The 20,756-nt window shown below is 48.8% G+C and overlaps 6 protein-coding genes and 2 non-coding genes across 8 annotated transcripts; 3 read left to right on the top strand and 5 right to left on the bottom strand.

Annotated features, from left to right (window-relative positions):
- Positions 1-610: 610 nt before the first annotated feature.
- On the top strand, positions 611-3,192 carry LOC149118547 (uncharacterized). Its single transcript, XM_089297686.1, has 2 exons — positions 611-2,289; positions 2,745-3,192. The coding sequence occupies exons 1-2, from the start codon at positions 1,836-1,838 to the stop codon at positions 3,179-3,181; spliced, it is 891 nt and encodes a 296-aa protein (XP_089153812.1). The 5' UTR covers positions 611-1,835; the 3' UTR covers positions 3,182-3,192.
- Positions 3,193-5,069: 1,877 nt separating this feature from the next.
- On the bottom strand, positions 5,070-5,852 carry LOC149118546 (uncharacterized). Its single transcript, XM_089297688.1, has one exon. The coding sequence runs from the start codon at positions 5,750-5,752 to the stop codon at positions 5,255-5,257; it is 498 nt and encodes a 165-aa protein (XP_089153814.1). The 5' UTR covers positions 5,753-5,852; the 3' UTR covers positions 5,070-5,254.
- Positions 5,853-6,446: 594 nt separating this feature from the next.
- LOC149118545 (uncharacterized) lies at positions 6,447-7,596 on the bottom strand. Its single transcript, XM_089297668.1, has one exon. It carries the CDS (start codon positions 7,594-7,596, stop codon positions 6,937-6,939), a length of 660 nt encoding a protein of 219 aa, XP_089153794.1. The 3' UTR covers positions 6,447-6,936.
- Positions 7,597-9,185: 1,589 nt separating this feature from the next.
- Positions 9,186-10,568, bottom strand: LOC149118544 (uncharacterized protein F54H12.2-like). Its single transcript, XM_089297654.1, has one exon. The coding sequence runs from the start codon at positions 10,566-10,568 to the stop codon at positions 9,186-9,188; it is 1,383 nt and encodes a 460-aa protein (XP_089153780.1).
- A 3,931-nt stretch (positions 10,569-14,499) lies between these two features.
- Positions 14,500-15,437, bottom strand: LOC149118543 (uncharacterized). Its single transcript, XM_089297660.1, has one exon. The coding sequence runs from the start codon at positions 15,435-15,437 to the stop codon at positions 14,616-14,618; it is 822 nt and encodes a 273-aa protein (XP_089153786.1). The 3' UTR covers positions 14,500-14,615.
- A 1,538-nt stretch (positions 15,438-16,975) lies between these two features.
- On the top strand, positions 16,976-17,047 carry Trnam-cau (transfer RNA methionine (anticodon CAU)). The gene has a single exon. It is a non-coding gene; the product is annotated as a tRNA-Met (tRNA).
- Positions 17,048-18,850: 1,803 nt separating this feature from the next.
- Trnah-gug (transfer RNA histidin (anticodon GUG)) lies at positions 18,851-18,922 on the top strand. The gene has a single exon. It is a non-coding gene; the product is annotated as a tRNA-His (tRNA).
- Positions 18,923-19,213: 291 nt separating this feature from the next.
- LOC149118540 (uncharacterized) lies at positions 19,214-19,755 on the bottom strand. The gene has a single exon (XM_089297640.1). It carries the CDS (start codon positions 19,674-19,676, stop codon positions 19,278-19,280), a length of 399 nt encoding a protein of 132 aa, XP_089153766.1. The 5' UTR covers positions 19,677-19,755; the 3' UTR covers positions 19,214-19,277.
- Positions 19,756-20,756: the final 1,001 nt, after the last annotated feature.

Below are 20,756 nucleotides of genomic sequence, written 5' to 3'. Positions count from 1 at the left end.
TCAGGCTTGAATCGCCCGTACATCTCATTACAAGCGTCGAAATCGCATTGTTTGGTTCTTAATTCTATGTGACCGTAACCCCATCGTATTTTCAGTATATCGTAACATACAATTTCTTCGTGAAGTTTGCTCAATAGTTCATTGTTCCTGCGGTCGAATATGTACTGCCAGGTTGCTAAGTCAATCACGTAACACTTTAGTTCTTCCGGTAGCCTATCCCAGTGACTCTGTAAGAGAGTGGGAACGCTTTCTTAACCACCTATTTTGAGCATACTTGGTGGAGCGATAAGCGACGGGGTAGATGAAAGTCTTTTCTTGGGGGGCGCGTTCCATAGCATCTTCGTAATATTCGGCTAAATACGTTTTTTGAGGTTTATCGTCAATGTCAATGTAACATCCATATATTCTTTTAAATGCGAATCTGTCTATTCTCTCCTTTTTTATACAACACGGTGAATTACAATGACATTGAACAATCTTAATGTGTCCTATGCCCCATTGTTCTTTCAGTTCGCCGTATTCCACTATTTCCTTGAGAAGACGCTGTAATTTATTGTTTCGTCTACGCTCGAATAACATTTGATTCCTGGCTAGACGCATGATGTAGTCCTGTAGTTCATGAGGTAATCGATCCCAGTCATTGTTATTCTGTGGGGGGTGAGGATATCAATCTCTTAACGTCCGGTATTCTGAGATGAGCATGATCTAACCCGTACCCTAAAAATATGACTCGCTTAAAGTTGCGTTCGTCCGTGTAGATTCCATTCACGACCATGTGCTTGTTGTTCATTCCTGGAATTCTTCCTTTGGGACAATATTCTAACAGACATGTCTCTAGAACCACTTGGATTGCCCCTAGTCCCCATTCTGCTTTGACCTGAGCGAAGGCTCGTATCTCGTTACAAAGGTCTCTCCTAATTTCACGTTCGCGTCTCTCGACGAGAGATTGGGACTCTCTGAGGTAAAGGATATAGGTCTGTATCTCATGGGGAAGACAATCCCAGTGGCTCTGTAATTAAATGGAACGTAATCACGGAGAATGATAGGTGAGGTGTCGATCATGATGGGTCTCGGGTTGAACGGTACGGGTTTCGGCCTGCCTAACCATGCGGCCATTCTGAGTGCTTTTCCAAGTTCCCTATCGTAAGCGAGTTGGGACTTGGCCAGTGAGATGATGTACGCTTGGATCTCGGGCGGTAACCAATCCCAGTAACTCTATGAAAAGAAGGTGATGAACAAGGCGTGACAAAGATGCCGTGAGACTTTGTAACCGCAAAACGCAACGAAACAAAATCTCAAGTCCAAACGGAGGTAGAACTCTAGGGTAAAGGAGGCGACGACGAGTCTCAGTTCCATGGGGTCAGTTGTCCAGGGACGCTACGAACGCGGTTACGTAACACGGGGTGTGACAGATCATGCAGTACAACTTCTCTTCGGTCACTCCCTTGTTTATCAACTGATCATCGAGTTCCCTGACGAAGCAATCGTAATGCACGTAGTAACGACAGCACTTGGTACGAGCGCAGGTTTCGGTTCTAAGGATGACTTTCTTACATAGGGTGCATGTTATACTCACTGCTTCATGTTGATCCATCTGTTGGTTTATCTCCTCGTCGGTCAGCTCTTGTGCCATGATTTTTTTCCAGCGCTCGATACAAGTCAAAAACTCAGAGTGACCTGAACGGTTCGAACCGATCTTTTTTATACCTACGGTTAAATTGGATCCCAGGTGACACTCGACCCGGACCCAGTCTCCGACCGGGAGGGGGGATACCCCCCTATCCCCCTGGTCTGCCTAGATCACGTGATGTCGGCCTTTTTCGTTTGATTGGTGCATGATGGGCATAAAGCGAGATGCGCCTTTGGCATTTTTTCGGTTTTTGGTGATGGAGACCGAATCCGGGCACGTCAGTCGCCGCCGAACTCGAAGTCAGTCTCCCGAGGGATCACCGAGACGAGGACGTCGTCGGCGTCGTGCCCGATCACACGATGACGACGAACCACCGAGACGCAGTCGTCGCCTTCGGGGTCAGATACCCGAAGAAACACCGATTCAACAAGTGTGTTTTATTTGTCAGAGAGATATTCACATTGATTCTCTGGCATCGTGCCGACGTACTCCTTGCTGCGGCGTGTTCATGCATCGGCGATGCTACTGGGAGATGGAGAGACGGTCTTTGACCTGCGGCAACTGCCGACGTGTGATCGACGGTGGTCAGCCCGAGGTCGTGTTGGAAACCGACGAGGAAATGGAGGAAGAAGACGAATATGAGTACCCGTTAACGGCAGGTGCGAATGCTCGTTTAGTTAGAATGGATCGAGAGTTGGAGCGATATCGTAGAGAGGGTAGACCTTATCACTGTCATCACGAGGGCTCGTACTTGTGGAATGATTTACCGTATGCCATCGACCCTGGCATTTGGACACGTTATTATACCTTTATCAGAAATTTCGTGACTCTGTATCGGGATCGAGACCTGTACATTCACGGTTGTGTGCGTCTCCCCGTGGAACCGACCCGAGAGATTAGAAGTTATCTGTACCGTCTGTTCATTTACAACACTCCGTACTATACGTATAACTTGATCCGAATTCAAAGGTTCAGACTCTACTTCAGGCGCGTGGAGAGACAAAGGGATATTGAGATTCGAGAGCTGTGTCTCTTACCCTTTCCCGGCGGACCCTCGTTTTACCACGAGGACGGACTATGGACCTGACACTGTTTTTATTTTTTTCATTCGCAGTGGACGAGCAACGCAGATTGATTCATGAGGACCTTGGACATTTCAGAGACAATGGAAAACCCTTCGAGACGCACAATTCCTTGACGCGTTCGTGGAATCATTTGCCTTATCACCTTCCTGTCACGGTGTGGTTCCAGTACTACCGCGAGATGGAGAACTTTGTGCGATCCTCGGAGGGACGAAGTCCGATGTACATTCACGGCACCGTATTCTTTCCCTTCAATGTCATTTCGTTCGATCATATACGCATGGAGGTGTATCGCATGTTTTATTTCAACACCCCTTATAGAGTGTTCAATTTCACCTCCAGAATTAGGTTTCGGTTGTTATTCATCTCTTCGTCGACGTTCGGGGACCAAATAAGGATCGAACGACTGTTTGTGACATCGAATGCCTCGGATACTCTGTACCACAACGGCATGGCGTGCGAGACTTGAAGAAAACAAAAGAGACTCTTTTTGAAAAAACAACAAAGCGTGTAACTTTAATTGCAACAATAAAGTTTACAAATTTCCAACGTTTTTTCTTGTCTTAGGCAGAGTCATATTTCAGTCCCTTTCTCCAAGGTTCGAAATCTTCCCATCCTTCTTGTAACTTTTGGGCTTCTGTCTGCTTGGCCTTCTTGTACGTCTTGCCCTTGCCCTTGCCTTTGGGACTGTAACCACCGTCGTCGTCTATGTATTTCTCGGCGACACCGAGGGATCTTAAGAACTCTTTTTGCGCTTCGCTCATGAGTTTACCTGGGGCTGATTTGGCAGCAGATGGTTTGGGTGGTACGGTTGGCTTCTTGCCTGGGGCTGATTTGGCAGCAGATGGTTTGGTATATTTGAACTCCTTTTTGAAACCTGACGTGGAAGGTGTGGCGGGTTCTTGTTTGATGACCACGGGGGCTGCGGGGGGTTGGTTGACGCCCTTCATGATCTGTTTCAACAGACGTTCGACGGGTGCGTCGGCCATGCCTTCGGGTTCTATCGTTCCTTGGTACGTGGGAGTGCCGCGTACGCCCGTCCGTATACGTTTCACCAGTTTGACTTCATCGTTTGCCATGGGTTTGGTCATCTTGACGGCCATGCTGGCGGGGATACGTTTGTCTTTCAGGATGAGATCTTCTTCAGCGGCCAAACGTCCCGCTTTGTTCAACAAGGCGCTCTGGGTGATCTTCCCCTTGTAATAATCTTGCAAACGATTGAATTCGTGAACGGGTACCATCATGACTTCGTTCATACCTTAGGCTGACTCAGGGTCGTGTCGGGAAACTCGGACAATTCTCTCAAGGCCGTCTCGTAACAGTCTTGCCAGTACCGTATGGATTCGTCTTTCTTTTCCAACTCGAGTTCAAGACTTTGAACGGTTCGCTTGCCTTTACCGCACTCCCTGCACAACTCGATGCACCCACCGGGCGGTGTGGTATCTCGTTTCGTTTGACAGGTTTGGCAGAAGTCACTGAACTTTAAAGCCATGTACTCTTGATACAGGTCGTGGTACTTCTTGTTCAAGTAATCGTACGAGTCTTTCCATCGGGCTTCGCGACGATTGGCATCTTGCAACAACTGCACGAGTTTAGGAATGGTATTGGACTCGTCTTCTTTTCTCGGCGGGAAATTGGGTATGACGTCGATCCCCTCCAAAGGGTAACCGTCTTCGCCGCGTCCTTTCACCGTACACAACATGCTTTGAAACAACCGTGTAATCCGCTCCAGAACCCTGCTCCGTTCTGACTCAGGAGATGCTCTCTTCGACGCTTGAGAGAGTTTTTGCGTCTACCCACTTCGCGCAGAACCTTTTTATGTCTTTTCAGTTTCCCATAAGTCGTCGCGTCGATGGGGATCCTCTTTTTCAGCAAATTGAGAACCATCTCGCTGATGGCGTTGATCTGATCTCTGTCGGCGTAATGCAACATCCGTTGACGTTTATTTCGATTGGCTTCTTTCAGGACGCCCGTCAAGAAACGACGTTGTCGTCGCAACCGCTTCATCGTTCACGTCTAACGTCCGGTGGGTCCGTCACGCTCTTTTATTCACAAGTCTTGGAGAAGGTCCAACACTGTACTGGCCACGGTGGTGACCAGTTTACCAAGACCCTTTCCCCTTTGGACCCTCCTCCTCCTTCTTCCTACTCCCACTCGACGTAATCCCACTTGTCGTCTCCTTCGCCTTCGTCTCACCATGACGTGTTCTGACACGCACGCGCTTTTTCCATTGAATGACGTAGGCAAGTGATCACGTGTCCTTTTTATAGAGGCACGTCTGAACGTTTCAGGGAATCCAATTATTCATATCCAACCACTTTTCCATCGCGGAGTCACTCTTCTTCGAATGTCTGAATAATGCTTCCATCCTTGTTTCAATTTTTCTCTATTTAGACCGCTAGTTAAACTGTCGAGAAACCCTTTTCCCGTTTGGGTCCTCCTTCTTCTACGTACTCCCACTCGCCGTCGTCTCCTTCGACTTCTCCTCGCCATGTCGGGTTCCCACCTTGAAATGATTCACGAAGGGATCGCATGTCCGTTTTTATAGAGGCGCGTGAACGAATCGTGTTTCGTAGTCTCGAAGGTACCGGTCGTACGTGGGAGGTGTGAAATCCGTCACCACGTCGTCCAACGTTTGCATCTTGATCAAAAACCCATCCAATTCCTCCACACCGCCCAGAGCGTAGTTCCGCAGTTCGGTCAACGTCTTTTCGTACGTCGTGTAAGCGAATTGGGTCATGTCCATCTTGAGCGAATACTTCTTTAATTCGTTCCATCCTTTCAGCACAGTGGCCAAAGCCGTCAATCCTACCGCCACGTACCCATCTTTCCACACGGATCCCACGACGATGCTCGCTGCCGCAGTCAGTAAGGCCAGTCCGTTGAGAATGGCGTTGCACAATTTGTAGTAACCGAACATCTGCCTTCGACACCACCAATACTTGTGGTAGAAAGCGAACAGTCCATCCAAACGTCTCAACATGTCCAAATCCACCACGGAGGTGAAAGGTTCATCCAATAAACAGACCGAAGTACTCATGACTCTTTTCCAACCACTGCCAAACGTAGTCTGACTTTCTGTCGGGACGTTCGATCCTTTTAGCTTGTTGCTTGTATTCCCAGATCTCGTCCTTGAAGGCGGTTTCGACTGATTGGTTCAGGATATCCTGGACTTGTCTGTAACTATCGCACTCGTCCGCGATACGTTTCATGTCTTCGTGATCCATGCTGGTCGCATCCCAGTAAGAGCGTGAGCATCGACATAGATGCAGGAAGTAGGGGAACCACTTGACTTCGCTTCTCATCATGTTGACGTTCTCAGTTTCGTACACTGGTCGAATTGCGAGTCACCGTAGGACGTTGTCCGTTCTTATAGGTAGTCGTGATCGTATTCGTAGTGGTGATGCCTGCGATTCGTCGACCCGCCGCCGTCTGTTGTTGTTGGCGCAAAATCTCCTCCAATTGTTGTTGCATCTGGGCTTGGTCGAGAACACGGGTGCCTCGCCTTCTTCCTCCGCGACCCGATCGAATCGACGAAGGCGGTGTGGAGTCACCACCACTTCCACCTCCGCCTCCACCTCCACCTCCGCCTCCACCTCCGCCTCCACCTCCACCTCCGCCTCCGCCTCCACCTCCGCCTCCGCCTCCGCCTCCGCCTCCTCCGCCTCTGCCTCTGCCTCTGCCTCTGCCTCTTCCACCGCTACCACTAGCGCTACTTCTTCTGCGGCGCGACACCGATCCAGCACTGCCGACACCCACCGTGACGTTGGTCTGTGGTACAGCCGAGCCTGCGGTGCCTACTCCGACGGGCGAGACGTTGGGCAGGGGTGGTGTTGCCAGTGACGATCGCGGTGAAGGAGGAGTGTTCAGACTCGTACCCACACCCGCTGCAGACGGAACGGGTGTACTCGTTCGAGTCAAGGGAGTCTAAGGCGAATAATCTTCCAGAGCCGAGAAGTTGAAATCGTCACTACCATAAGAGCTCATTTTTATCCATGTACCTTTCTCTTTCTATCTTCTTCTCGGCGAGTTCTCGTTGCTTATGAACCAAACAATCGAAACCTTCCCCATTATATGCGTTTATGATGGACCGTACATGACGGTAACTCTCGCATTCCGTGACCTGTCTCATCGGTTCGTAGTCCAGCTCATGGGGATTCATGCAGTATTTGAGTCTGTTTTTACACAGGTGAATGAATAGCGGAAACCACTCGACTTCGCTCCTCAACATGACGGGGTTGCAAACTGATGGCATCGTACGAATCCTTCGTCTTTTAATACGTGACTGAGAACGCGTTGATCGTCCTGACTGGCTGGATGAAGATCCAATAGCATGTATACGTAAGGTCGATCGGTGACCTTGCGAAACGTGTCCAACACCTCCTGCCATTGCGTGGGAAACGATTGCAGAAGTAAATTCCGTATCCCCAACTGATCCCGAGGGTTCTTGAAAGCCGCGATGTAATGCGCGTTGCGTGAAATGGTCTTGGCGAATTTTCCGTTCGGGAATAGATCCTGACACAAGTAAATCACCGTGATGTTCCGATGATGTGAGTGTTTGGTGAAGAGATCCAACACGCGCTTGTCGTTACCGCCCTCGTCCATCAGGTCGTCCAGGACCAACACACCCCCGCCAGGAAACCATCGGGGTAACTGTTCGCTGTCGGGGATGCCTTCGTAAAACTTGACTCCACCTTTCTTGAGCTTTTGGAAACCGTCTTGCCACGATCCGTAGCAGTAATGAATACTCTTCGGTGTTTGTTGGAACAAGTCGCCGTTCTCCAAGAGCAGTTTGGTCGTGAACACCGTCTTGCCGCACCCCGACGGACCCGCTGTCAACAAACTCGACGGTGTGTGAAATTGAAACGCTTTGCGTCGTTCCATGATCTTGAAATGGTCCAGGGTCTAGAGACGTTCCGTTTTTATCCGAACAACTTGGCCAATGGGGTCTTGACGGCAGGGATGCGTTTCAACAGACCCAATAGGGTGACCTTACGATTGAAACAGATGGGTTTTTTCTTGGCACGGCTCTTGATCTTGACCATGGCCCTCTCGGCCGCGGCTCTCTTGGGACGCCCTTTTTTCTTGGCAGGCGCTGATCTCTTTTTTCGAGGTTTTTTCTTGACGAATTTACTCAAGTCTCCAAACTTGTCTTCGTACCAATGTCTCTTTTTCATTCTTCTTTTCCTATCTTCTTTCACGGAAAGCTTCGGCTTGGCGGGTGCGGCTCTCTTGGGTTTCCTACGCGTGGTCACCGTCGTGGGTAATGCACCGGTGTCGATGACAGACGGTGGTTGAAAAGACACTTGTCTTTTGGCGGGTTGAAGTATTTTCAGATTGAGCTTCCGTTTTGGCGGTTGGTTTTTCTTGAAATGAGCCTCACTGGGTTGAGGCGTCTTTCCACCCGCTTTTCCATAGCGTTTTTCCAACCTGGCTATCACGTCGTCCAAATGTCTATGCCCTTGAAACTGAAGAGCCATGATGTGTCTTGTTTTGTCAGTAAATCCATAATGAACCATTTTATTTTCCTCCGCCCCTTTTTATGCACTCACAAAGTGATGGTGTAAGGACTTAGTGCCGTAGCGAAGCACGTGCCAATACGGGTAACACCTGTAATCTCTACTGGCGTTCGTTTGAAGTCTGGCTTTCGAGCGCAAGTGGAACAGAACGTATCGAAGCCAATGATCTTTTTCCCGGTCCAGTATGAATCGGACTCGACGGTAACTGTCGCAATCCAAAATGCGTTCCATGACCTGTCGAAGAGGATTGTCCGAGGACAATTTCGTACTCTCTTTTCGACACAGTTCTAAGAATCGAGGGAACCATCGGACTTCACCACGCAACATCCTTTTCTCGAAAATGAACCTCTTTTATTTCGAACAGCTTACTTTATAACAAATGACGCACTCCTCGGGAGGAACCGCACGTGTCCTGGTGACACGGGGTTTTACAAATCTTGCGCCAATCCATCTCGTCCACGATCAGACGTTCTAACATCTGTCCTACTTTACGATCGTTCTCCACAAACTCGTTTTTCTTAAAACGATTCAAGAACTCGTTCATGTCACGACCTTCGGCTCGGTCGATCAGGAACATCAGGGCGTAACTACCGCAACTCTGACTGAACAGGGACTGTAGACTCTTGCCGTTGTGAATCTGGTACTTGAAATGACGGTCCAACCAGGCTTGGATCGGTCCGGCGGTTCCGTACGTGTCCAACGATAGACCGTAACTGTCCAGGATCTCGCACTTGTTCTTGTCGGCCCACAAAGCGATCCAATGAAATCCCGGTTTGTCGTGAGGGTCCGTGTTCACGATGTAAGCGGTCGGTCCCTCTTGAGGTACTGTCCTCGGAAGCCGATCGCAAGGGACCGTGCCGTGAAAAACACAGCAGAGCGACGGATTCGTCCGTGCCAAATAATCCAACTGTAAATTATTCAAGGCTACTGTCTCCATTTTTTTCTTCTTTCTTCTCACTGGTACACGTCGTAGAGGACGACTCGGTTCTCGTTGATCTCCAGCATGTTCTCGAATTCGCCGTACAACAAGATGGTCAGGTTTGAGCCCGGATTGTCTGCAAAATCGATCACCAGACGCAGTTCACCTTCCTGCTGGGGGTTCAACACTGGACTGTCCAAACATCCATTGGCCGTGTTATCAAATACAAACAGGTTGCATCTCTTGCCGTGTCCCCAGTCCTCTTTTGTGATCATGTTTCCTTTTCCTCTGCACAAAGCTCCCGAGGCTTTGAGGAATCTTTGGTAACCTCTCAGATCTTTACTGGTATCGTCGTGTTTGAGCTCCAAGGTCTCGTAGGGGTACTCTTCACCTCTCACCAATTGTTTGATGGAAGAGAGATTGAATTGTTCAAAAGTGAACGGATTGATGGTAATAGTTCCATTGAAGGCTGTTTGTTTCATCAACACCACCACTAACCGATTAGGCAATTTACTGTGGAAAGGATTGCTGCACTCGAAATGACGATTGTCGTTGGGATGCGAGTAAGTGCGAATTTCACCTCTCACCGTGGGGTAAGTAGCCACTCTTCCGCCTTTCATGCTGGTCATGAGTTCTCGGTACACCGAGGGAGTCACTCTCACTTGAGACAGGAACAATCTCACTTTCACGTCGGCTTCAGTCAGTCTGAGACTAGCGGCACCGTCCCATCGGACTGACCACAGAGCCGGAGCATTGAAGTACATGTCGATCTGGATCTGTACACCGGGTACCAGTAACTTGCTGAGATAAAACACTTCCAGGTAAGGTTTGAACCTCATGGTCACTCTCTTTCCACCAAAAAACTGAATTCGACTTTGAACCATGTTCTTGAGATCTTGGGGCAAAGCTTTGTAATCGTCGTGAGCAGGATCCAACTTATTGGCTGTCATCACATCGGCTTCTCCGCGACTGGGTACACCGAGACAATTGTACCAACCCTCGGGTGCCAGGATCGTATCACCGTCCTCTCGGTCGTGGTTCAACAACGCTTCGATGTAGGCTTTGTAGTGGTAAGTATCGGTCTGGGGGCTGATGAGAGTCCCATTCAATCTCACATTGATCTGTTTGAAGAGGGTGTGGACCAGATTGTTGGCGAGTCCGATCAGAGTCGCTTGTGCCAAATTAGCTCCAGCAGTTGTCTTGACGGCCAACTCCACTTCGAAGAAACTCTCGTTCAAGTCGATGAAGTCTTCTTGAGGATCGATTTGGAAGGTCACCGGGTTGATCCCCGTATTGAACGGATTGATTCTCACCTCACGTCGCGACGACATGCTGAGATCCGTGGGAGGTGTGGTGAACAGGTCCAGGCGAGGGTTACGAACCCCCGCCGATCTAGCGTGAGCCACGAGGTCCGTCATCGTCGTCTACGGCGTCTTTTTCGTCGTTGAAAGCTTCTCAGTGCCGACTTTACCCAACGGTAGTCTGGGAGTTTTGAACGTCTCCGGAAGAGCGAACCCCCTTTATACGTACGTATCCCTCCTGGGAGACGTCTCACGCGTCTCGAGTAGATGGGAATCATGATCCAAACAGGTCTTTTCTTCTTCTCTTACCACCAAACACGCGTTGGAACTCTTCCGTCGCTTTACGTTTCCCGGAGCGTATGGCTCCCCGCTTTAACCCGGCGAGTGCACCTTTCCAATTGGGCTTTCCTCCTTTGCCACCCGATTTTAAACCTTTCAGACCCTTCATGGCCGATTCTTTCAGAACGTCCTTGAGAATGCCGGGACCGCGTTTCTTGATGCCTTTCCAAACCTGACCGAATATGCCAGATCCCGATTGGTATCCGTCGGGATGAAACCGTACCAAAGATCCCCCGATCATGATTTCATAAAGTGTAACGTCACGATCGTATTGCCGTCTCCAAAGGTCGTCAGTTCTCCAGTTGCCTCAGCCACTTGCACCTCTATAATGTCCAGTACCTCATTGCGCACGGGAATATATTGAACGTGAACGGGCTCGAAGTACTGAGTACCTTCGCCTCTTCGAATCAAGTTGACCTGTCTCAGTAAATCCGTGACTTGATTTCCCACCACACTTCTACCTCCCGCGTTAGTGTAGACGAGCACGGATCGCGACCTGTTTCCCATCACCATCTCGAAGGCTTCGTTCAGGTTCATAAAACGCCAATTGCAATAGATGCTGAGTGTTAAAAAATCGTCATCTCCTCTATCCGAGTGAACATTCCAAAAGACATATTTTCCGTCTTTGTCTTTTATGTCCCCTTGGGCGCTGAGGTCCGGAATGACATCGTCGTCAAATTCTACCTGCAAGTTAGGTCCCAGATCGTAACCACCGCCGTCTTTCTTTTCGAGCCACCCCATTTTCAAAGCCAGTTTGGCAACGATGTTCAATTCGGGGATCATACTGCTAGGACGTACGATGTCTTTGTTGTCCATGACTAGGTCTTCACCATCCCACTTGAACTTGATGTAGGATCTCTTCCCGTCGGTTCCGACATATTTGGCTCCAAATCTGGGACCGCCGAACGCGAAGATGCGTTGTCGCTCGAAATAGGCGATCATGGATTTCATGAGTCCAACACCGTTCACGTCGTAGAACACCTTTTTGAGTTCATCCTGGCCGAAGTAAGCTTCCGCATAAATGATGCGAGCATTCGGATCGTATCGCCTCCAGCTCGTATGGGTCAAGGTGGTGGTGGTGGGACCCTCAGGACCGAAGAAGGTAGGTAGCGTCACGCGCGCATCTGGCATGGAGATGCTAAACAACCCCACTTTCCATCCATGTCCCTCCAGGTGTATGGGATTGGGTAACCTGATCTTGAAACTGTTCGACTTGTTCTCCGGAAACTCGTTCTTACTGCTGTTACTGGGTAAGCTGATGTAAAAATCACTCATCCTCTCTCTTGAAATGCAACGTGATCGTGGTCACACCCGACGCAAAGTCCACCAGTTGTCCGTCTTCCTCGGACACTTCAGTCTCGATAATGTCCAAAACGGCTGTACGCACCGGTAGATATAGGATGTGTCTCGGTTGAAGGTCGACCACGTCCGGATCGTAACGCACTTGTTTCAACATGTCCGTGACTTGATTTCCCGTCACCATACTCTGTCCCACATTCGAATACACGAGCAAGGAACGACGATTGTTACCAAACGCTTCTGCGTAACTGCGATCCAGGTCCGTGAAGACCCAATTGATGAAACAACTCAAACGTAAGGTGTCCGGATCGATCTTGTAAAATAGTTCGTCCCCGTCGTTCTGTCCTATGATCAAGTCCGTGGCCGTGGGGACGACTCCATTGGGAAATTCTTTCCTCAGGTGGGGTCCCAAGACGTAACCCGGTTGTCCGTTCTGTAATTTTCCCAGCTTGACCCATTTCATCTTCTTGGCCAATTCGAGGCCGATGTTCATCTGAGGGTAGACGCGTTTACCATTGATCAGGAGACTGCGGCACGTTCTCGAATTGTCCAGGACGCATTCTCCCTGCTCGGCCCGATGCATGGCCGTGTACAGCAATTCGTTGGGACTGTCTTTCTTGTACAGGGTCACGTCGACATCCGTTCGATCTCCCAACCTATGCAGGTATCGATCACGTATCATGTTCATTAACTCGGTACCACTCCTCGGCGTGAATTCCGAATCGCCTTCTCGCGTCACTCCAGGGACCCGCGTGTATAGGTTTATGGACGCGTTCACCATATCGATCCACCAGAATTCAAACAGAATAGATCTCTTCAAACCCATCTTACGCGTCGCGGACGGAAACGAGAGGTCACTGATACCCACTTTCCAGTCATGTTCTCTCAAATGCAACGGGTTCGGCAGACGGTTCTTGAAACTGTTGGCCTTGTTGTCCGCGAACTCGCTCGTGCTGGCATTGCTCATCAACTGCACGTAAAAGTCTTTCATTTTTTCGTCTTGGGCTTTTGGGTCACGTACAAGCCCCTTTTATCCACCCAACTGTCGTACTTGACTGGCCAACCTTTCCAACGCACCAAGACTTTATCCCCTTTTCGTTTGACGATCTTGTCGATGCGGAACAGATCGTCGTCTTTCACGTTCACCTTTTGCAAATCTTGCGCGTAAAACGTACCCTCGACCGCCGTACCGTCCCATTCTTCCACCTTGTACGTGGTGACCCTCCCAGGACGCACCCTCCGTATCACAAACACCTCTTCGGTCCATCCGGGTAAATACCCTTTCTTGAACTGACGGAACTTCTTGTTCAGTCTCACACGATCCCCGACTTTGAGTTGCGGTTTCTTCAATTTCCCCTTTTTCTTTTTACCGTAAAGAGTCTCCCACACGTCCTCGCTATTGCCCAAAGTCACTTGATCGGGAGCCATCTTGATACTGCGATGATACGATCGATTGTACCCTCGGACCAACTCTTGTAACACGGGTACATACGTCATCGTATTCTTCACGGTGAAGTACCGGTACATACGTTCCTTCAGGGTCCGATTGAACCGTTCCACTACACTGGATTTCGTATCCCCGCGCGTCGAAAAATGATGAATGCCTTTCTGCTTCATCAAATCCTGAAATGTCTTGTTGTAGAATTCCTTCCCGTCGTCCGTCTGGAGATTGAGGGGTTTTCTACCTCCTTTCAGGATCTTAGCCATGGCTTCCGTCACCGCTTTACCCGTCTTGCTCTTCAAGGGCTGGACCCAGGCGTGCTTGGAAAACACGTCCACCACCGTCAAGAGGTAACGATACCCTCGATTGTACCTCGAAATATTGATCACCTCGATCAGGTCGGCCGTCCACTGCTCGTCGATGCCGAACACCACCACCGGGACCGTGGGAAAATGGCGACGTCTGGGTTTGTGCAACGTGTACCCCAAATCCCGTTGCAGGACCTCGCGAGCACGTCGTACCGAGATCTTATTGGCCTGGGCGAACCGCGTCAGACCGCCTAGACTACCGGGTCTGGAAGGATCCCGATACCGTCCCAATAACGTTCCGGTCGAAAGCGGCTTTTGCTTCTTCTTTTGACCTTTCTTCTTCATAGTAGATAAAGTCTGTACACGCACTGTCTCCACAACTCGAAACGTTGCTCTCGTACCTCGAGATACTTCTTAAATGAATCGGGTTGCCGTTTCAACCACAAGATATAAACGACAAAACGCATCACGTTGGGTTCGACGTCGGTATAGTCAAACACCTCCAAGGGCGAATCGCTGAAATTGTAGGGGATGGGTTCACCCTTACCGTATCGCTCGTAGACACTAGTGCACTTGGAACACAAGGTCGTCCAACACCATCGATCGTTCATGGTCGTACACATTCTCGAGATCAACCAACTCAAGACATGAGACATAATGATTTGAACCCAATTCTTTATTCACACTTTCTTATATGTACAAAAACGTTGTGCCTGATTGGTTCTTACGTAAAAATCGACTCTGATTGGATAACACGAAAAAGAAGGCGAAAAAGACTTAGTCCGAATCTGAAAAGTAATGAGCATAGTCCGTGTTCTTACATTCCTGACCGTACTCATTATCACAGTCTTCCTCATAGGTATCCATGGCATAATATTTACAATTTCTCCAATCACATTTACCGGGTCTCCACCTCAGGGCTTCCTCCTCGTCCCCCTTCACATAGAATGCTTGACGCATACTCTCTCTACACTCACCACACAGGTCATCCTCATCCGCTTCAAGGGCACGGAAGAAAAACCGATCCTTCCACAGATCACGCTGACGCATGACATCGTAGATCAACTCTTCCAACTTCAGGCACGTTTCCTTGTGAGCGTACCTGTTGAACGTCAGTATCTCCTCCACCTTGGGACTATGGTCGGACTCCCTCACCCGTCGTGACAAGTCGCGAGCGAACCGCAAGGGTTCAAACAGATCACGGATGACATCGCTCATCATGTACGTGAGGTGATCTGTGGCGATAAAACAGGCACGCTCGGCGTCCAGGGTGGGATCCCGACAATGAATGAATTTGAATTGACCGCTACCACTTCTGTACATCACACGACACCACTCACCGCAGAACAAAAACACATGTTCGTTCTTCTTCATCATCTCCAAAATCGTACCACCCCAGTCAGGACGACGTCTCATCAAGAGCTCAAAAGACCACAGACTATCGGGTATTTGACCTAACGGTTCGAAGAGATTGTCAAAAATGTACATGTCCACTCTGACATCCGGAATGGCATCGAGATCTCTTAAAGTGTATACCTTCTGATCCACGATCTGCTCTACGAGGTCCCGAATCTGGTTCGAGTTGCTATAGTAAGTCATCTTGCCTCGTCAAACCTCTTTCTTCCTAGATACGACAATTCAGGATGGTACTCCGGGTCTCCCCAGTCAGTCAGGTGTCTTCGAAGCCTAATGAACAAGAGATCAACCACGTGTAATTCCAAGTTAAGTATCCTCGTATAGCACGATATTTCGCCTTCTTTTTCGATTGCGTCCAAATTGTCAGAAGCTCGATTCAAATATCGTCTCAGATCTTCAATGATCTCTTCAATGTCCTTGTCATTCAAAATCCTATGAGTCATCACCGCGTCAAGAGCAAGTCGAGAATGATTCGCTGCGTCCAACGGGCTCCTTTTATACCCGCGCTGTGGATCCACTTTCACTCCGTACACGTACTTTCCCGGATCACGTGCTCACGTGCTCACTTCAGATCCACCAATCGGAACGAAGACCGTCACATGATCCCATCACACCACACGTCACTGATTGGTCGTCAAAAACGTCCATAAAGTCGAACCACGCATTCCATCACGAGTCACTTTTCTCAGCAATCGTCATGGATTCACACGTCGAACCCGACAGTAAAAAAAGAAAAAAGAAAAAGAAGGAGGCGCGTAAGAAACTGAAACTGGTCATGCCCAGGAGAGTGGAAGGAGAAGGTAAACTACAATCCACCTTAGATAGCTGGTTATTCAAAAAACCTAGTTCCAGACTACGTTTCAAAGAACGCGTCCTCTTCAAAGAGATCACCCCGGACTCGGTCAGTTGGACCACCGTCCCTCTCAAAGGCTTCTCGCAACCATGGAGCGCCTTTTCGATCAAACGCCAAGAATGTAAAAGCCAAATGAAAAGTAACCACGCCAGGCGAAGGCAAAGACTGACTTCCAAAAACGTTAGAAAAACCACCCACATCCTAGAAACCATGCTACGAGAAAACACCTTGTTGGGATGCTAACTCTATCTTACTCATATAGACTCTGAAAAGCTACCTGCCATTCAAGGCGGATGCATGACCGTGATCAGAGACTCACCTCCTCGAACCATTCAAGTCCTGGAAGCCGTGGGACTCGACAGATTCAAGAAAGACGACCTCGTAGAAGTACCCCCCGAAGTGGATGACCGAGGAGAATTCACCGAAGTCCAAGTGTTGGAGGAATTCGACCCCGATCAGTTCCTGAACCAACTGAAACCCCAAGATTCCATCTGCCCACGTTGCATGGTACCCCTGACATACGGAAGCGTGCGAACCCCAGACGGTGGTACCTGGGAGTATTACCGATGCCCCTCTTCCAGATTCTACACCAAGTGTTATGTGACCTGTGACGTCAAAGAGGTGGGCACTTACCTGAGACGCGTCGAAGAACAGACCCACCCCTGCTACAGGAACATCGACCCGGCTCGTTTCCGATGTCTATGCAACAAGTCCCTGGTCTTAGCCACCTCCCACTCCCAGTCCAACCCAGACAGGCTCTATCTCAAGTGTCCCAAGCGTACCTGCAAGTTCTTTCAATGGATCGACGAATACCCACGAGGAGTCGCCGAAGCCATACTGGTTAACGGACAGTACCCAGACTAAGAAAGGCAGGGTAGCGCAGTGGAAGCGCGTTGGGCTCATAACCCAGAGGTCCGAGGATCGAAACCTCGCCCCGCCCATTTTTTCCAAAAAACACAGACACAGTTTTTTTGTAAAAACACACTCCGATTTTTATTTCACAATATTTTACATGTTGGGTAATCTATCCTCAGCGTCGATCATGGCTCTCATTGTCACTTGATTACATTTGTTAAATGTGATGTAATAAAAGTTAATTACATTGACATACCGTCTCGCTGTCCTCTTCTGTCTCTTAGTCCACGTGGACTGAAAGGGCTCAAACCCGTAACCTAGCATCAGTCTGTGATACGTGATCCTGTCCACAGGCGGCTTCACCTTAATGTCCCACACAAGGTTCTTGCGTATAGCATAGATCGCATTAAACAAGGTCCGGCTAAAACATCTCTCAATGCTCCGGTACTGGAACAAACTCCGGGTCCAGTTCTCCCTCTGCTCGTCCATAAAAAATAAGATTTGGTGGAGCATCACCTCGAGCTGGCTGGAGTCTTTGAACCTCGTCAGCCAACGTCGACCCGCCAACAAATCCCGGATGGGAAAATCCATACTCTCATAAAATCGGGTCCAGGCCTCGTCCATTCTATCGATTGCTTCTTCATAGGTAGTGTCTGGTTTTCTAGGTCTGAAATTGTTCTGTAAGTATATCTCCCTCAAGGCCATGATAGCGCTCAATACAAGTTCAAAACTCAGAGTGAGGATCGGGGGCAGCGCGGATTCGCCTTATGAAGATCCGTCCAGCCAATCACAGATCGAGACCAAGTCACGTGTTACCCCAGACCCAGGGGATAGGGGGGTATCCCCCTACCACACCCCTCACGGTAGGAGACTGGACACCATTATAACGTGTGTATAAAATAAGCGAGTCGGACCGTCAAAGGCACTCTGAGTTATTTCAACTTGTATGAGCGCCCATTACAGAAGACTGTGGATACTCTCGTTGCTGTGGCTTCTCAAAGTACCAAGTGAGTATGGAAATATTAGAGCGGTGTAAAGCAGAGTTGACTACCTGGGAAAAGCGGGTAAGAGAGTGGATGAAGGACGAAGAAGAGACCCCTTTGTACAGGGACTTAGAACAACTTTCAGATTTTATCAGTGTGGCCCTGGACCAACTAGATCTCCTGGGGCTGGAAGAGAGGTTGGGCGTCCTTGACGAGGACGATACCAATGATTTGGTGATTCATGTAGACTGGGTACGCAGCACTTACCGACAATTACTTCAATTTTAGACATGGAAACCGAACCCCAGTGTTACGTATGCAAACAAACCAGACCATGCTGCCGCCTACCGCTCCTACAGTTGGGTAAACGTGGGACCCACGACAAATTCGTACGTACACTGTCGGGACCCCTGAGAGAAGCCTGGGGGCTAGGGTGCGTCTGGGCTACCTGTTGCGGAGCCATCTACGGCATCTATCCCAATCATGAGAACCAAAAATACGAAGCCATCTTTCTGGGAAGCCATTATGAAGAAGCCCTGGCACGTGTCAATCACGTGAAATCGTTCTTGTAACATGGGCGCCAGTCATCAGGACTGTGCACACGTCCCACTCTGTAATAACAAGTGGAATGTCAAATAAAAAGTTGTTTTTGCTCTATTTTTCAGACTCCATGTCTCGATTTCCTAAATACGAATGTCTATGGTGTAAGGAAGGATTCACTCCCAATCACAGTATCCAAGACTACTTCCTGACACCCTGTTGCAACCAATTCTTTCACGGATCCTGTAAAGCCCTACACACCTGGTGGTTGAAACCCTCCGAAAGACACTGCCCTCATTGCAATACCGTGAATTTCGGACTGCCTCCCGATGACACTCCCAAAACCAAGTCCTAAAGAGGTAAGCGCTTCGATGGTCTAATGGTTAAGACGTTGAGTTGTGGCCTCAAAGACCCAGGTTCGATTCCTGGTCGGGGCATTAAAATTCTTTTTTCTTTTTTAGAGACCCCTGGCCTGTAAAATCCGTTTGGACGAACCCCACCCCGACGAAGACGTTATGCTCCTCTTCCTAGCCCAACACTTTCCCTACCCCTGGTACATGCGAAGAGACCTCTCCAAAGTCTGGCCCTTCGGACGCGTGTTCGAATCCTCCTCAGGCCTTCACGGAGAATTTCTCACCCCACAAACCATGATGCTATCCCTCGTACATCTAGGAACCAATGACCTGCAAGCCCTAGAGACGATGAAAAAAATCACGCAACAAACCATGTACATTCTCTCTTTAAAGGATCTTTATTAGTTTTTGTTACAAGCATAAAATAAAAAATGTTTTTTCACTCCTCTGGTGACGTCATCGTTTCGACAAAGGCTTGATACGCCAACTCTTCTCTGTTACCCCAACCACCCTTCCACTCCTTCCATCCGGCCTCAAAACTCTCCGGCAACCTCTCCAAACGCACAGGATCCTTTTTATCCAGAGACTCGTCCTCCAACATCTTCCTTGACATGGCCTGTCTGAACTGGATCACCTCATCCGCCAGCTTCGTCATCTCTTTCTTCAGGAGGTTATCCGTACTGTCCCTAACGGAGCTTTTCATAATCTTTCCAAGAATACTATCCCGCACGGCATCCAACACTCTCTCTGCAAACTCCCCTCTCGGAATGTCCTTTGGCAACGTCCCCGCAGGAATACTAATCACCTCCACCTTCGGCTTGCTCTCCTCTGAAGACATCTTCTTGTCGCCGATCTCAAAACAACAATACTCACTCCACACTCACGCAAACCCTTTTATTCCCATACGAACCTCGATTTCATGTTTTACCTTATTTGGACATGTTGCCCTTATTTGGGCATGGGCGCCATGTTTGACCCCTCTAGCGGCCATCTTGGATTTGAAAATTTAAGAGAATGTATGGGAAAAAAGTGGTCACGTGGTATCATCCCTGGCTCCTGATTGGTTACGGCCCAACGGAGCGTATATGACTACTAATCACCGAAAATTCCGTTCCTCGGTCTTTCTTTGCTTCTAAACCCCACGGAAACGCTTCCTACGCAGGCTAACATTGTGATCGAAGAAGAGTCCTGATACGGAGCTAGCCCTTGGATCACCAAATATTTCTCTCGTATAAACATTGAGTATTTAAGTCAAATTATTCTCGCATTTTGTTTAGTTTTCAAATTACTCTCTTTCAAATTACTCTTGATTGGTTCTTTCGACGTTATTCAATTTTCTTTGTTTGTTTCTTTCATATATAAGACGAATAGATCCCATGTTGCCGTGCGTCTGAACAGAAAAGGTCAAATGTGGTGGGAACATCAGTGACACACTCGGCTATCGCCTCGTAGACCTCGTGTGCCACTTTTTTTTTTATTTCGACGTCATCTGTGATCAATTACTGAACAGATGCACGGCAACATGGAATCAATTCGTCAATTCACCATCTCGCACACTCCATGCGTTGGCGATATTTTTTTCGTATGGCGTTCAGTCAGAAGTAGTTGCGACAACGCTAAAAAACGAAATCTTCGACTTCGATAAAACTTGATGTAGCCGAACCAAGTTGAATTTATAACTGGGATTGGGAAATAAAGATCGCATATACGCTTTATACGCCCAAACCATGACTGACGTGATATGGCTAGTTATCACATTCTCTCGCATGTATATTTTGTTGCGATTTTACTTCTTCCACGCGGTCTTATTTAGGGCGGGAAATCCTGACAAAAGTAAATACTGCTTAGTCCCACAGAAGCGCAAAGTAACAGGACAGTATCGGATCTGGATTTAGTGTAAACCAATGACTCTTGTGCA

This window comes from Orbicella faveolata, unplaced genomic scaffold, assembly GCF_042242905.1.
Source record: "Orbicella faveolata isolate gen_17 unplaced genomic scaffold, um_ofav_v1 contig_1, whole genome shotgun sequence".
Taxonomy (NCBI): domain Eukaryota; kingdom Metazoa; phylum Cnidaria; class Anthozoa; order Scleractinia; family Merulinidae; genus Orbicella; species Orbicella faveolata.
This window is presented reverse-complemented; position numbering and strand designations above follow the sequence as displayed.

What these genes read in the sequence shown, in the direction of transcription:
- LOC149118546 (XM_089297688.1), bottom strand. Translation starts at nt 5,752, where the DNA reads ATGAGTACTTCGGTCTGTTTATTGGATGAACCTTTCACCTCCGTGGTG.
- LOC149118547 (XM_089297686.1), top strand. Translation starts at nt 1,836, where the DNA reads ATGATGGGCATAAAGCGAGATGCGCCTTTGGCATTTTTTCGGTTTTTG. An exon ending in TGAGTACCCGTTAACGGCAG is followed by an intron (nt 2,290 to 2,744) that starts GTGCGAATGCTC and finishes TTTCATTCGCAG; the next exon opens with TGGACGAGCAACGCAGATTG.
- LOC149118543 (XM_089297660.1), bottom strand. Translation starts at nt 15,437, where the DNA reads ATGACTTACTATAGCAACTCGAACCAGATTCGGGACCTCGTAGAGCAG.
- LOC149118545 (XM_089297668.1), bottom strand. Translation starts at nt 7,596, where the DNA reads ATGGAACGACGCAAAGCGTTTCAATTTCACACACCGTCGAGTTTGTTG.
- LOC149118540 (XM_089297640.1), bottom strand. Translation starts at nt 19,676, where the DNA reads ATGTCTTCAGAGGAGAGCAAGCCGAAGGTGGAGGTGATTAGTATTCCT.
- LOC149118544 (XM_089297654.1), bottom strand. Translation starts at nt 10,568, where the DNA reads ATGACGGACCTCGTGGCTCACGCTAGATCGGCGGGGGTTCGTAACCCT.